This window comes from Musa acuminata, chromosome BXJ2-4 (assembly GCF_036884655.1).
Source record: "Musa acuminata AAA Group cultivar baxijiao chromosome BXJ2-4, Cavendish_Baxijiao_AAA, whole genome shotgun sequence".
Taxonomy (NCBI): domain Eukaryota; kingdom Viridiplantae; phylum Streptophyta; class Magnoliopsida; order Zingiberales; family Musaceae; genus Musa; species Musa acuminata.
The window spans coordinates 1,520,125-1,531,356 of NC_088341.1; the positions used below are offsets into that span (position 1 = coordinate 1,520,125).

At 34.3% G+C, this 11,232-nt stretch overlaps 2 protein-coding genes across 2 annotated transcripts; both read right to left on the reverse strand.

Moving 5' to 3' along the window:
* Positions 1-4,291: 4,291 nt before the first annotated feature.
* On the reverse strand, positions 4,292-7,359 carry LOC135609400 (UPF0481 protein At3g47200-like). Its single transcript, XM_065102619.1, has 2 exons — positions 7,246-7,359; positions 4,292-6,042 (listed from the first exon to the last, which is right to left on the reverse strand). The coding sequence occupies exon 2, from the start codon at positions 5,963-5,965 to the stop codon at positions 4,439-4,441; it is 1,527 nt and encodes a 508-aa protein (XP_064958691.1). The 5' UTR covers positions 5,966-6,042; positions 7,246-7,359; the 3' UTR covers positions 4,292-4,438.
* A 2,205-nt stretch (positions 7,360-9,564) lies between these two features.
* LOC103980523 (UPF0481 protein At3g47200-like) lies at positions 9,565-11,016 on the reverse strand. Its single transcript, XM_065102408.1, has one exon. The coding sequence runs from the start codon at positions 11,014-11,016 to the stop codon at positions 9,565-9,567; it is 1,452 nt and encodes a 483-aa protein (XP_064958480.1).
* Between the last annotated feature and the right edge of the window lie 216 nt (positions 11,017-11,232).

Genomic DNA, 11,232 nt, shown 5'->3' on the forward strand with positions numbered 1-11,232 from the left:
TGTCAATTGATTTTTTAAGTTTTACTATATTGATTGATGATCCATTTACTAAGATTTTATAGTTTAAGATTAAAGAATATATTCTTAGAATGAGGCTTGTAAGCAATAAAAAAAGATATGATGATGCATTTTAAGTGGATATTATTATTACTATTTTCTTTTTGTTACTTAAATTTATTTGTTCTACTATCTTGTTTATATTTATGTATATATATATTATGGTTGAATGTGATAATAAAATTGTCTTGACGAGATAAATTATAAAGATCATTATGAATTGTATTAGGAAAGATTAATAATACTATAGTATATAAAAAAGAGTATAATATTGATGATATATGGTCACTATGACTCGCATTGATAGTCGAACTTGATATGATATTATGCTTATTAGGCATATTAGTATGTTTTATAAAGTTCGCGCACTCATATAAAATCTTTTTGAAAATTTTAGCATCCAATTGGGTAATATTAATTTTAAATAAATTTTATTTTATTTTATTTTAGTTTATTTTTTTATTTTATATCTTATCAATTAATGGGTCAAATAAAAGAATGTTAGATTATATGACTTTATTTAATTAGTTAAGATATATTAAAGTTTTAATTGGATTCTAATCAAGATTATAGACAAGAAATTCATTTATGTTAGGCTTCCTCGAGAGATAATGTTGATGAGAGAAACTCTCCTAATTATCTATTCTATATGTTTTGCTCTCACTTATATATAGAGAAGCTCCTAGAGATTATATTATACATCATATGGATTAGATTATAGATCATATATCTATTTTAATCTTCTTATAAATCCTTATCTATGGAAGATAGGAAGAAAAGAGAATGAAAATCTAGTTTCTAGATTTTCCTTCCTATTAGTGCTATTGTTATATGAATCTAACTATAGTGAGTTGCTAGATCAAATTAAAGTATTCTATCATATGGAAAGGTATGTTGATCTAATCTCTAAATTATGTTATTTGATTTTGATCTTGACATTATGTTAGTCCATATAATTATATTTTTTATGCTTACATGGAATTAAAAAAAACTAAAATGCTGATTAAAACATAATCAAGTAAATAAGAAATGTTTGCATGTAGAGAAAAAGCTAAGATAGAGATGTGACACAAAAAAAAAAAAGAAAGAAAGGTGTTAATAGTTAACTCGGAGAAAAGACATGTTTGCATCTAAAACTAAGACCTTTTTCTCTGTTTTGCTTACCGTGAATCATATGTGCTAGGGGAGGTGGGGGTGTGTGGTTGGTGTTGGCGGCGGTGGCTGTTGGGGAGTCCGGGGATGGTGAAGACATCGACACATTACCGTGAATCAGATTTATACAGTTGACAGTTTTCTTGTGCGAGGGGCCACCCAAGGAGACATCCCACATACTAAGCCACACTTTTGTCTATCAAAAGACTCGACTTTTGTACCACTTTATAATAATTTATATATTATAAATTATGTCCAAATTGACATAATTTATAATATATAATATAATCATATAAATATATAAGTTGCTTCTTTGTGTTATATAGACTAGATTAGCATATCGTTATCAATTGGCATTTAGTCGGGTATTAACTAGAAACAAACTTTAGAGAATATATGGATTCAATAATGATAATTAAGCTGCTTCCATCCCACTCAATGGATCGACCAACTTTATCCTGTCCTCGGCCTTAGCATGTCGAATTAATAGGTTGCTTCTACTATGAAAAAGGAAAAGGGAAAAAGAAAAAGAAACGCAACAACTCTCACAAACTTTGGAATGCCGAAGTTATAAGCTAATATATTCCATTTATTTTCCCAGGAATTGTATGCCTTGTGTGGCTCACTTATAATTTAAAGTGCAGATCCACATGACAGTCGGAAGACAATTAAAATGCTACATCGTCTCCTGTTCAATCTCATGCAGCGACATCTCCTCTATGCCACCCATATCAGTTGGCATGAAATCCCATTTCATGCTGAAAAAGAATATTTTTACAAAATTGTATGAAAAGATGGGATAATTATTTGTACGATTTTGATGAAAAGAAGTTACTATTTGATCTTTTTCCTAATTGCGCTTGTGATAAAAAAAAAAGTATGATTAGTTGCTGCTTCCTTTGCCTTAATTAAGAAACTAATTTGCGTTTCCGTTCATATGAGCAGCTTGAACACGGTTGGGAATTAGTATGAGATGAGCCCTGCAGAGGATTGTAATGTGTAGATGATTAGGAGACTCATTGAGCGAGATTATTTATACATGGAAGAGAAATAGTGGGCAGGAGTTGTTTTATTGTTATTCTTTTCGTGGTCAAGACTTTCTTTGGATAATGATAAGCTTAAGAAATGAGATTTGCATAAAATGTGCAATGCCTAAAGAAGAGGCCGTTCTCGTTAATAACCGCACCGCACCGCACCGATGGCTCTGCTAGTTTGTATTTTCTTAATGCAATAAATATACGTTTGGTAATCTTCATTTGTTTGCTTAATGCAATAAATATATGTGTTTGATAACCTCCATTTGTTTCCTTAATGCAATAAATGAAGTTGTCGGGTAGTTTCCGCATCGCTCGAATGTATGCAAATACTTTTGCTACCTGCAACTATATTATTGCATTTTATTAGGCAATTAAAATTTGTGTAACGTGCAGATCATCATTAATTATTTTTTAAAGAATAAATTCTCTGATACCGTGTTGAAATTGTTTTTGGATAGGTGATCATCATAAGAAAATCATAAATATAGAGGAACTATATCAACGAGAAAAGTATAGACACTTCTAAACTAAAAACTCTTGTTAATCATAAGAACTTATAATCTTTTAAAACCCTAAATTTCTCCATCTTTCCTTACTCTACCACGTCTTTCCATTTTCTTATTGTTTCTAAAGCATTACATTAACTTTTGAAAACATTATATTAGTTCTCCATTTATAGAGGATCAATTTACTACCTTAAACAATGACTCATATTTTATGTAAAACTTTTAAATTATTTTTTTTTCTTTAATTATAAAATTTAAGTTATTAATATGCTTTCTTAAAATAAATTTTATAAAAAATTATTATGAAAAGTTTTAAAAATTATTATGGTGTTATCTTTGATTTGATTTTTGAGTCATGCAATCCACAATAACATTCGATTTGTATTTGATTTGTTGTAATTACCTTAATCGGATTTGTCATATCTACTAGTAACTATTATTATATTTTTATTAAATAAAATTAGATAAATTATTAAAAAACTAGATAATTTATATTTTGTTAGGTAAATTATCGTATTTTGTAATATTCTCATATGACTCATAGTCAAATAGATCTACATGTCCATCATTTAGTAATTTTTAGATTCTTCCTTAGTGGATGTGACTCAACCTACAATACCATAAGTATATATTATTCTATCTCGTTTTCTCTTGGACATACTTATATTCATAATATGTAAAGCAATGTCGAGCACAAATACATTATTATATAATATTTATCCCGTGATGGTCTTATCATCAAATATTATTGAATAATTATTATTTTTAAAAACTAATTTATATCCACTAACTATCAAACATGAAATATAAATAATATTTTTAATAATAATAAAAATAAAATAACATGTATCCAATGCAATAGTAGCTTCACCAAGCAGATGTAGGGTAACCTTGCCAACAGTCACTATAACGATTTTTGCTATATTGTCCTCCATCTTGCCTCTTGTCAATGTCTCAGAACTTAAAGCACTATCGATATCTAATATTTATGTGTCATCGTAAGAGTTTTGATAAATTGAAATTGATCATGAATATACTTAAGACTTCTTTAAGCTTCTGTTTTACCTTATCTACAAGGTACTTTTTATAGTTCAACTTCTAGTGTATGTCTTTACTATAGTAGAAACACTTGCCCTCGCTCCTTGTTGGGTCATTTTTAGTAATTTTTGCTTTGCTCGATTTGTCTTTATTGTCGTAATTCTACTATGATTCATTCAAAATTTTAAGCAGGATTTGATAATATGATACTGTATAGAAATATGCGTATATTCTGCAAATATCAACGACTGAATACACACACTATGTTGACTTGTATTTGCAAATGCAGATTCACATGTTTGATGATCTAAATTTCTAAGTATGACCGACGATTGATGCGAGAATCTACAGAAAAGTGAAGAACAATTATGATGAAGTAATCATAGGTGACATCCTGGCATTCATTTTCAATTGCATTTTGTGATCATATAGCCAATTTAATTGTCCTACAAAATACATAACTCAGACGCAGGTAAGCAAAAGGAATGCTTTTGAGCAATCTCATACAAACTACTAAGCAAACCCTTTATTGCTTGCAATAACAAATTACAGTACAGCATCCAGAGAATCATACGGTACCAGTAAGATTTCAAACCATACAGGAAGAGGCAAAAGATAATAATAATAATAATAATAATAATACGGAGACTAATTTGGCGGTCGAACATAGCTCAGAGCAGAATAGATGGTCTGCGTTATGGTGAGAACGAAGAGCAAGATAGCTGCAAACACCGAGATGACCGCCCAAGGATTACTGAAGTAATCATGATTAAGCCTCGCTCGCCATTGGTTGCATTGGTTGGTCCAGTGCTCGTTGACATCTTTGTAGATGCCTGAAACATAACTTTTATCGTAGTCTAACGTCACCTCCTTGCAAAGTTTGTTGAAGAGATTAGCTACTTGCTTGCCGTCGCCCAAACCGCTAAGGATGATCCCATGTTGCTGGAGCAACGCGACGTCGGCGGCGGTGTTGATGATGCAATCCATGAGAGCCGCGTAGGCCGTGACATGAAGACTGACATTCTTGGAGCACTGCTCGAATGCTATGAGGTTCCTGAGGAAGGTCTCGGTGTCGTCATCTACCTGAAGTAAGGGAATCCCCATCTCACCGTTCTGAAAGGTGATGTCCAAGAAGTTCGTGGCCTCCTTCTTCTTAAAATGTACTCCAGCCTCCATCAGCTGCGTCGCACTTGGAATCCATTTCAGCAGGGAAGTTGTGTGGTAATCTTCTCGAGAGCGACGTAAGTTGTTCCTGTTAGGCTTGTGGCAGAGGGATGTGGAAGGTTTACCGCCATCTCGTTTCTTGTATGGGTCAATGTAATAATGCCAAAGATGAAGTATATGATGAATTTTCTTAATGCCGATATTGGGGGGATTCTCAATCTTGCTTTTCACGAAATTGCTGACGAATTTGAGTGTCCAATTTTCTAGGGGATCAGCTGATTCAGGAAAAGCCGATTTGAACAGTGTCTGGAGGAGAAGGAAAGGAAGCTGGTTTTCCAGCATCAGCATGTCTCGCACGACCACTGGTAGAGTGTACTGTGTACTTGTAATTGGATTATGCACAGCTTCTGTTCCTTTCCCATCCGTTCGAAGCTGCTTTTCCGACATCGTCATCTGTCGCGCGGCCAAGGAATGCATCGGTCGCGCAGTGCTCGCGACCACGGAATGCATCGGTCGCGCAGTGCGGAACCATGACCGCGTACATCTAATTTGTTTATCTACTGTTTTTTCTTCTTCTTGTTTTTCCACATCCGAGTGTATGATCTCAATCACGAAACAGCAGTCAAGCAGCATCATCTGAACGAACTCATCACTAGTCATGTCCACTTTTTCTGAATAGGCCATACGTGCCTTGTCCTCTCTTTCCCTGATCTGCTCGATGTAGTCTTCCAGAGACATGCGGGGGTTTCGGCCCAGGAATTTCTTGAGGTAGTGCCATTTCAGATCTTCCATAGCTTTCAGGTGAATGTTGCCATGGTGGTAGGGGCCGAGCGACACCATCTTAGGCTCATATGCCTTCGGATCTGCCTCTTGAAAGATTCTAGGGACTTTGAAGATGGTCGGCCCATCGGTGCGCCAACCCTCCCATTTTGTTTCGTCTACCCTCTTCTTCAACGAGCTTAACCATTCCTCATTTGTAATTATCTCGCTCTTCTCCTCTGCATTACTCATCTTCAGCTTCTTTTTCTTTGTGCTCTTGCTTTCCTTCTCTGGTGCCTCCCCCAACCTTCAGGTACACTCCAAGGTTCCTGGAAGAAACGAAGCAAGGGATCCAGAGAAGTATTGCTTGCTTGACGAATGTGAGAACAAAATAGCCAACCTAATTTCTCCAGAGAAACGCTGACTTAATTCAAATTCGGTTCATGTCATGAACAGATATAAAAGGAATCGTCTAAATAGATTCAGTAGCCCTTGTTCATAGATATGCGACGATGTAAATTATCGAATTTTGTTCCTCTAAACATTTCGATCATTTTGCAACGACTAAGACTTAACTATGTCGTACCGAAAGTATATATAGTTGAGAGCGCATGTCACTTTCGATAGTATTTAGACACCGTCCTTTTATCTCATGAAACATACGATCAAAATAAAAACAGATGGACGAAAAATAAAAGAGCACTTATAATAATAATTAAAAAATATATATATACTTAAAATCAAGAAAAATCATATGGATTAATAATTAAAAAATATGCTTAAGGATCGACGTAAGATTTACATGATTCAATATTCTCTATCCATATCTACGGAGAAAACAAAATTATTCATTATCCATGAATAATCACAATCATCATTGACTTAATCCCAACAAAAGCATTAATGTTGTTGCTCCATCAAGACATAAAGATATATGATATATACAATAGACAAACCCTAATTTATAGGGTTTTCTTCCTTTATATGAAATCTTTTTTTTCATATGAGGTATTTTTTTTCACATCTTTTCATACTATGATCCTGTATTATTCTAGGATACTCATGCTCTTATAAACAAAAAAATACTTACAACCCTAACACTCTATATATAGGATACAAAAATGTCACATACAATCGACTAATCAAATGAATATTGATGAAGAAGTGGAGCCGAACCTTATAAGATTTACACAATTTATTTGCGTTGTAGCTACTTAAGTGGAACCTTTCCTTATATATAATAATCCTCATTTGCTGCAACACCTATAGAACTTCTTCTTCTAAATTCATAATCTGCATCTCATCTATAATATCATGGCATTCAAACGTTAATTTAGAGGAATTATAGATGTTAGGTACTGCTTATTCCTAACTACTAACCAAGATTATATATCCCACATATATTCACTAAATTTTCCACAATGTATGGCAAATTTTAGAAACACAGCTAAGACGTTAAAAGAAAGAATTGCTTAGAAGATACAAAACTAAAGAAATCAATCTAGAGATAAATGGCGAGGAAAGAAGAAAACCTTGAAAGCTGACCGGAGAATAAGATATATTATACGAACGGGAGTGACGGATGTGAATCTATATATAGACTCTGTGATCAGCTCACATAGATAGTTATTTATTTTTGTTTACAATAAACACTCATAGATAGTCTGGTGATGGGAGGCCGTATGCAACAATCATCAAACAGCAATTAAAGTTGGTCAAATTAAACTATATATTCTCGATCATCGAGACTCACTTTCAATTGAATGTTGTTTAAAAAAATCGAATGAGAGTTTTCAATTTGAGGTCCCCATAATTGATTTTGAGACGATAAGATTAAAATATCAATCATTTTTAGTAGAATTTTAGATCTATTTATTTTTGTTTACAATAAAATAGTCTGGTGATGGGAGGTCGTATGCCACAATCACATCAAAGAGTAATTAATGTTGGTCAAATTAAAATATATATTCTCGATCATCGAGACTCACTTTCTTTGTCGTAATTGAATGTTGCTTTACAAAATCGAATGCGACCGTTTTCAATTTGAGGTCCCCATAATTGATTTTGAAACGATAAGATTGAAGTATTAATCATTTTTAGTAGGATTCTAGATCTATTTACATTACAAAATATATAAGCATTATTTTCTCTGAAAATTTATGTGACCGTGTTCTATCTCATGCAGCTAGAATTTGACAGAATTATTTTTATATGTATTGATAATTGTGGATAATCACAAATGAATGGTTTCTGAAATATTTATTTTGAAAGAGATATATCATTTATTGAGATAATATATATTTATATAAATTTTGAGGGTGAGATTTTCTATAATCATATACTCAAATCATGCACTTAAATCCAATTGACTAAGAATTATGATATATAAGAAATTTAAAATTATCATTCCATATTTACTTTTATCATATTTTCGTAAAATTAAATTTTTGTCGAGCATGTCCTATAAGCAAAATGCTTTAAGAGGAAATCTATTAGTTTGTTGAAGTACATACATGATAAATATATAGTTGATAATTGATAAGTAAAAATTGATGATAATATGTTTTATATGTGAGTGGAATAATAAGTTGGTATATAGTTAGGTGATATTTATATTATCATAATATATTATAGAAATGAATTAAAAATCGATGATAATATGACTATGTTCTGTTTTTTGAAATTCTAAACGAATATATATATATATATATATATATATATATATATATATATATATATATATATATATATATATATATATATATATATATATATATATATATATATATATAACATCATGTCCTCGTCAATCAGGCGCCTACTCGTTGTAGTGTTATTTCGACAGGTCAGACGAGTAGTCTAGGTGGTGTAATGTTATTCCGACACGTGGAGTGGTCTAGGTGGTTGATACCATAATATTAATCATGATGCTTTATAGTTCAATTGGCTTTTCAAATTCGAATAATGTAAACCATTTTCATGGATTACTTTGTCACAAACCAAAAAAGTCAACTATCTAGCTTGACATTTAAACTAAAACTAATAATAATAATCAAACTTAAGAAGAATACCCTCGAAAAAAAATATTTATAATCTTCAAAATCAAATTATTGATGAATCGTTCCGACTAAACTAGTTTTAGACATGTCAGTTTAATTCAATTTTTCAATTCAATTTTAACACCCTATATGCTATTTAATTAAGTGATTATATAAAATTATGTCGACCAAATTAGGATGATAGAGAAATTATAAAAATAAAGATTTGCTATATAATACCTTCATAATAGCATTAATAGCTAAATGGTCTGTTTGCATATTATTCCCTTGATTTCCTAGTCAAATCATATTATTGTATATACTACAAGAAAAGCAGGCGTAATTCTACTACGATTCACACATTGAAAATTTGAAGCAGGATTTGATAATATGATACTGTATAGAAATATGCGTATATTCATCAACGACTGAATACACGCACTATGTTGACGTGTATTTGCAAATGCAGATTCACATGTTTGGTGATCTACATTTCTAAGTATCACCGACGATTGATGCGAGAATCTACAGAGAAGTGATGAAGAATTCATAGGTGACATCCTGGCATTCATTTTCAATTGAAATTTGTGATCATATAGCCAATTTAATTGTCCTACAAAATACGTAACTCAGACGCAGGTAAGCAAAAGGAATGCTTTTGAGCAATCTCATACAAACTACTAAGCAAACAAACCCTTTATTGCTTGCAATAACAAATTACAGTACAGAAACCAGAGAATCGTACAGTACCAGTAAGATTTCAAACACTTCAGGAAGAGGCAGAAGATAATAATAATAATAATAATACGGAGACTAATTTGGCGGTCGAACATAGCTCAGAGCAGAATAGATGGTCTGCGTTATGGCGAGACCGAAGAGCAAGATAGCTGCAAACACCGAGATGATCGCCCAAGGATTACTGAAGTAATCATGATTAAGCCTCGCTCGCCATTGGTTGTATTTGTTGGTCCAGTGCTTGTTGACATCTTTGTAGATGCCTGAAACATAACTTTTCTCGTAGTCCAACGTCACCTCCTTGCAAAGTTTGTTGAATAGATCAGCGACTTGCTTGCCGTCGCCCAAACCGCTAAGGATGATCCCATGTTGCTGGAGCAACGCGACGTCGGCGGCGGTGTTGATGATGCAATCCATGAAAGCCGCGTAGGCCGTGACATGAAGGCTGACATTCTTGGAGCACTGCTCGAATGCTATGAGGTTCCTGAGGAAGGTCTCGGTGCTGTCATCTATCTGAAGCAAGGCGATCTCCATCACACCATTATGAAAGGTGATGTCCAATAAGTTCGTGGCCTTCTCCTTCTTCCTAAAATGTACTCCAGCCTCCATCAGCTGCGTCGCACTTGGAATCCATTTCAGCTGGCGAGTTTGGTGGTCGGTCCCCTCTAGATCGTCTTTGGGTTGGTGGCGTGACTTTTTCATCGACTGTAAGGGCCAGCAGTAGACGAAGGGTTCACCGTCGTCTCGGTTCTTTTCTGGGGGGGAAATGCTAAAATGGAGCATATGTAGGAGATGGTAAACGTCCCCATTGTCGGATGCCAATTTCATCTTCCTGTTCATGAATGTTTCGCCGAGGAATTCGAATGCGTGCTTTTTTAGGAGATCAGACTTGTCAGGATAAGCCGAGTCGAACAGAGTCTGGAGGAGGAAGAAAGGAAGCTGGTTTTCCAGCATCAGCATGTCTCGCGCGATCGCTGGTAGAATGTACCGTGTACTTGTATTTGGATTCTGCACAGCTTCTGTTCCTTTCCCAACCGTTTGATGCATCGACATCGGTAGCCTCGTACGGAATGTTGGCACTGTTTCTTTTATTTCCACAAACGGTTTCCACGAGTGTATGATCTCAATCACGAAACAGCAGTCAAGCAGCATCATCTGGGCGAACTCATCACTACTCATGTCCACTTTTTCTGAATAGGCCATACGTGCCAAGAGCTCTCTTTTTTTTATCTGCTCGATGTAGTCTTCCAGTGATTTGCCGGGGTTTCGGCCCAGGAATTTCTGGAGGTAGTGCCATTTCAGATCTTCCATAGCTTTCAGGTGTATGTTGCGATGGTGGTAGGGGCCGAGCGACACCATCTTAGGCTCATATGCCTTCGGATTTACCTCTTGAAAGATTCTAGGGACTTTGGAGATGGTCGGCCCATCGGTGCACCAACCCTCCCATTTTGTTTCGGCTACCCTCGTCTTCAACGAGCTTAACCATTCCTCATTTGTAATTATCTCGATCTTCTCCTCTGCAATGCTCATCTTCAGCTTCTTTTTATTTTTGTTCTTGCTTTTCTGGTGTCTCCCCCAACCTTAACGTACACTAAGGTTCTCGGAGGAAACGAAGGAAGGAATCCAGAGAATTATTGCTCGACGAATGTGAGAACACAATAGTCGACCTATTTCTCCTTAGGAACGCTAGCTTAATTCAAATTCGGTTTCTGTCATGAACAGATATAAAACGAATAGTATAAACAA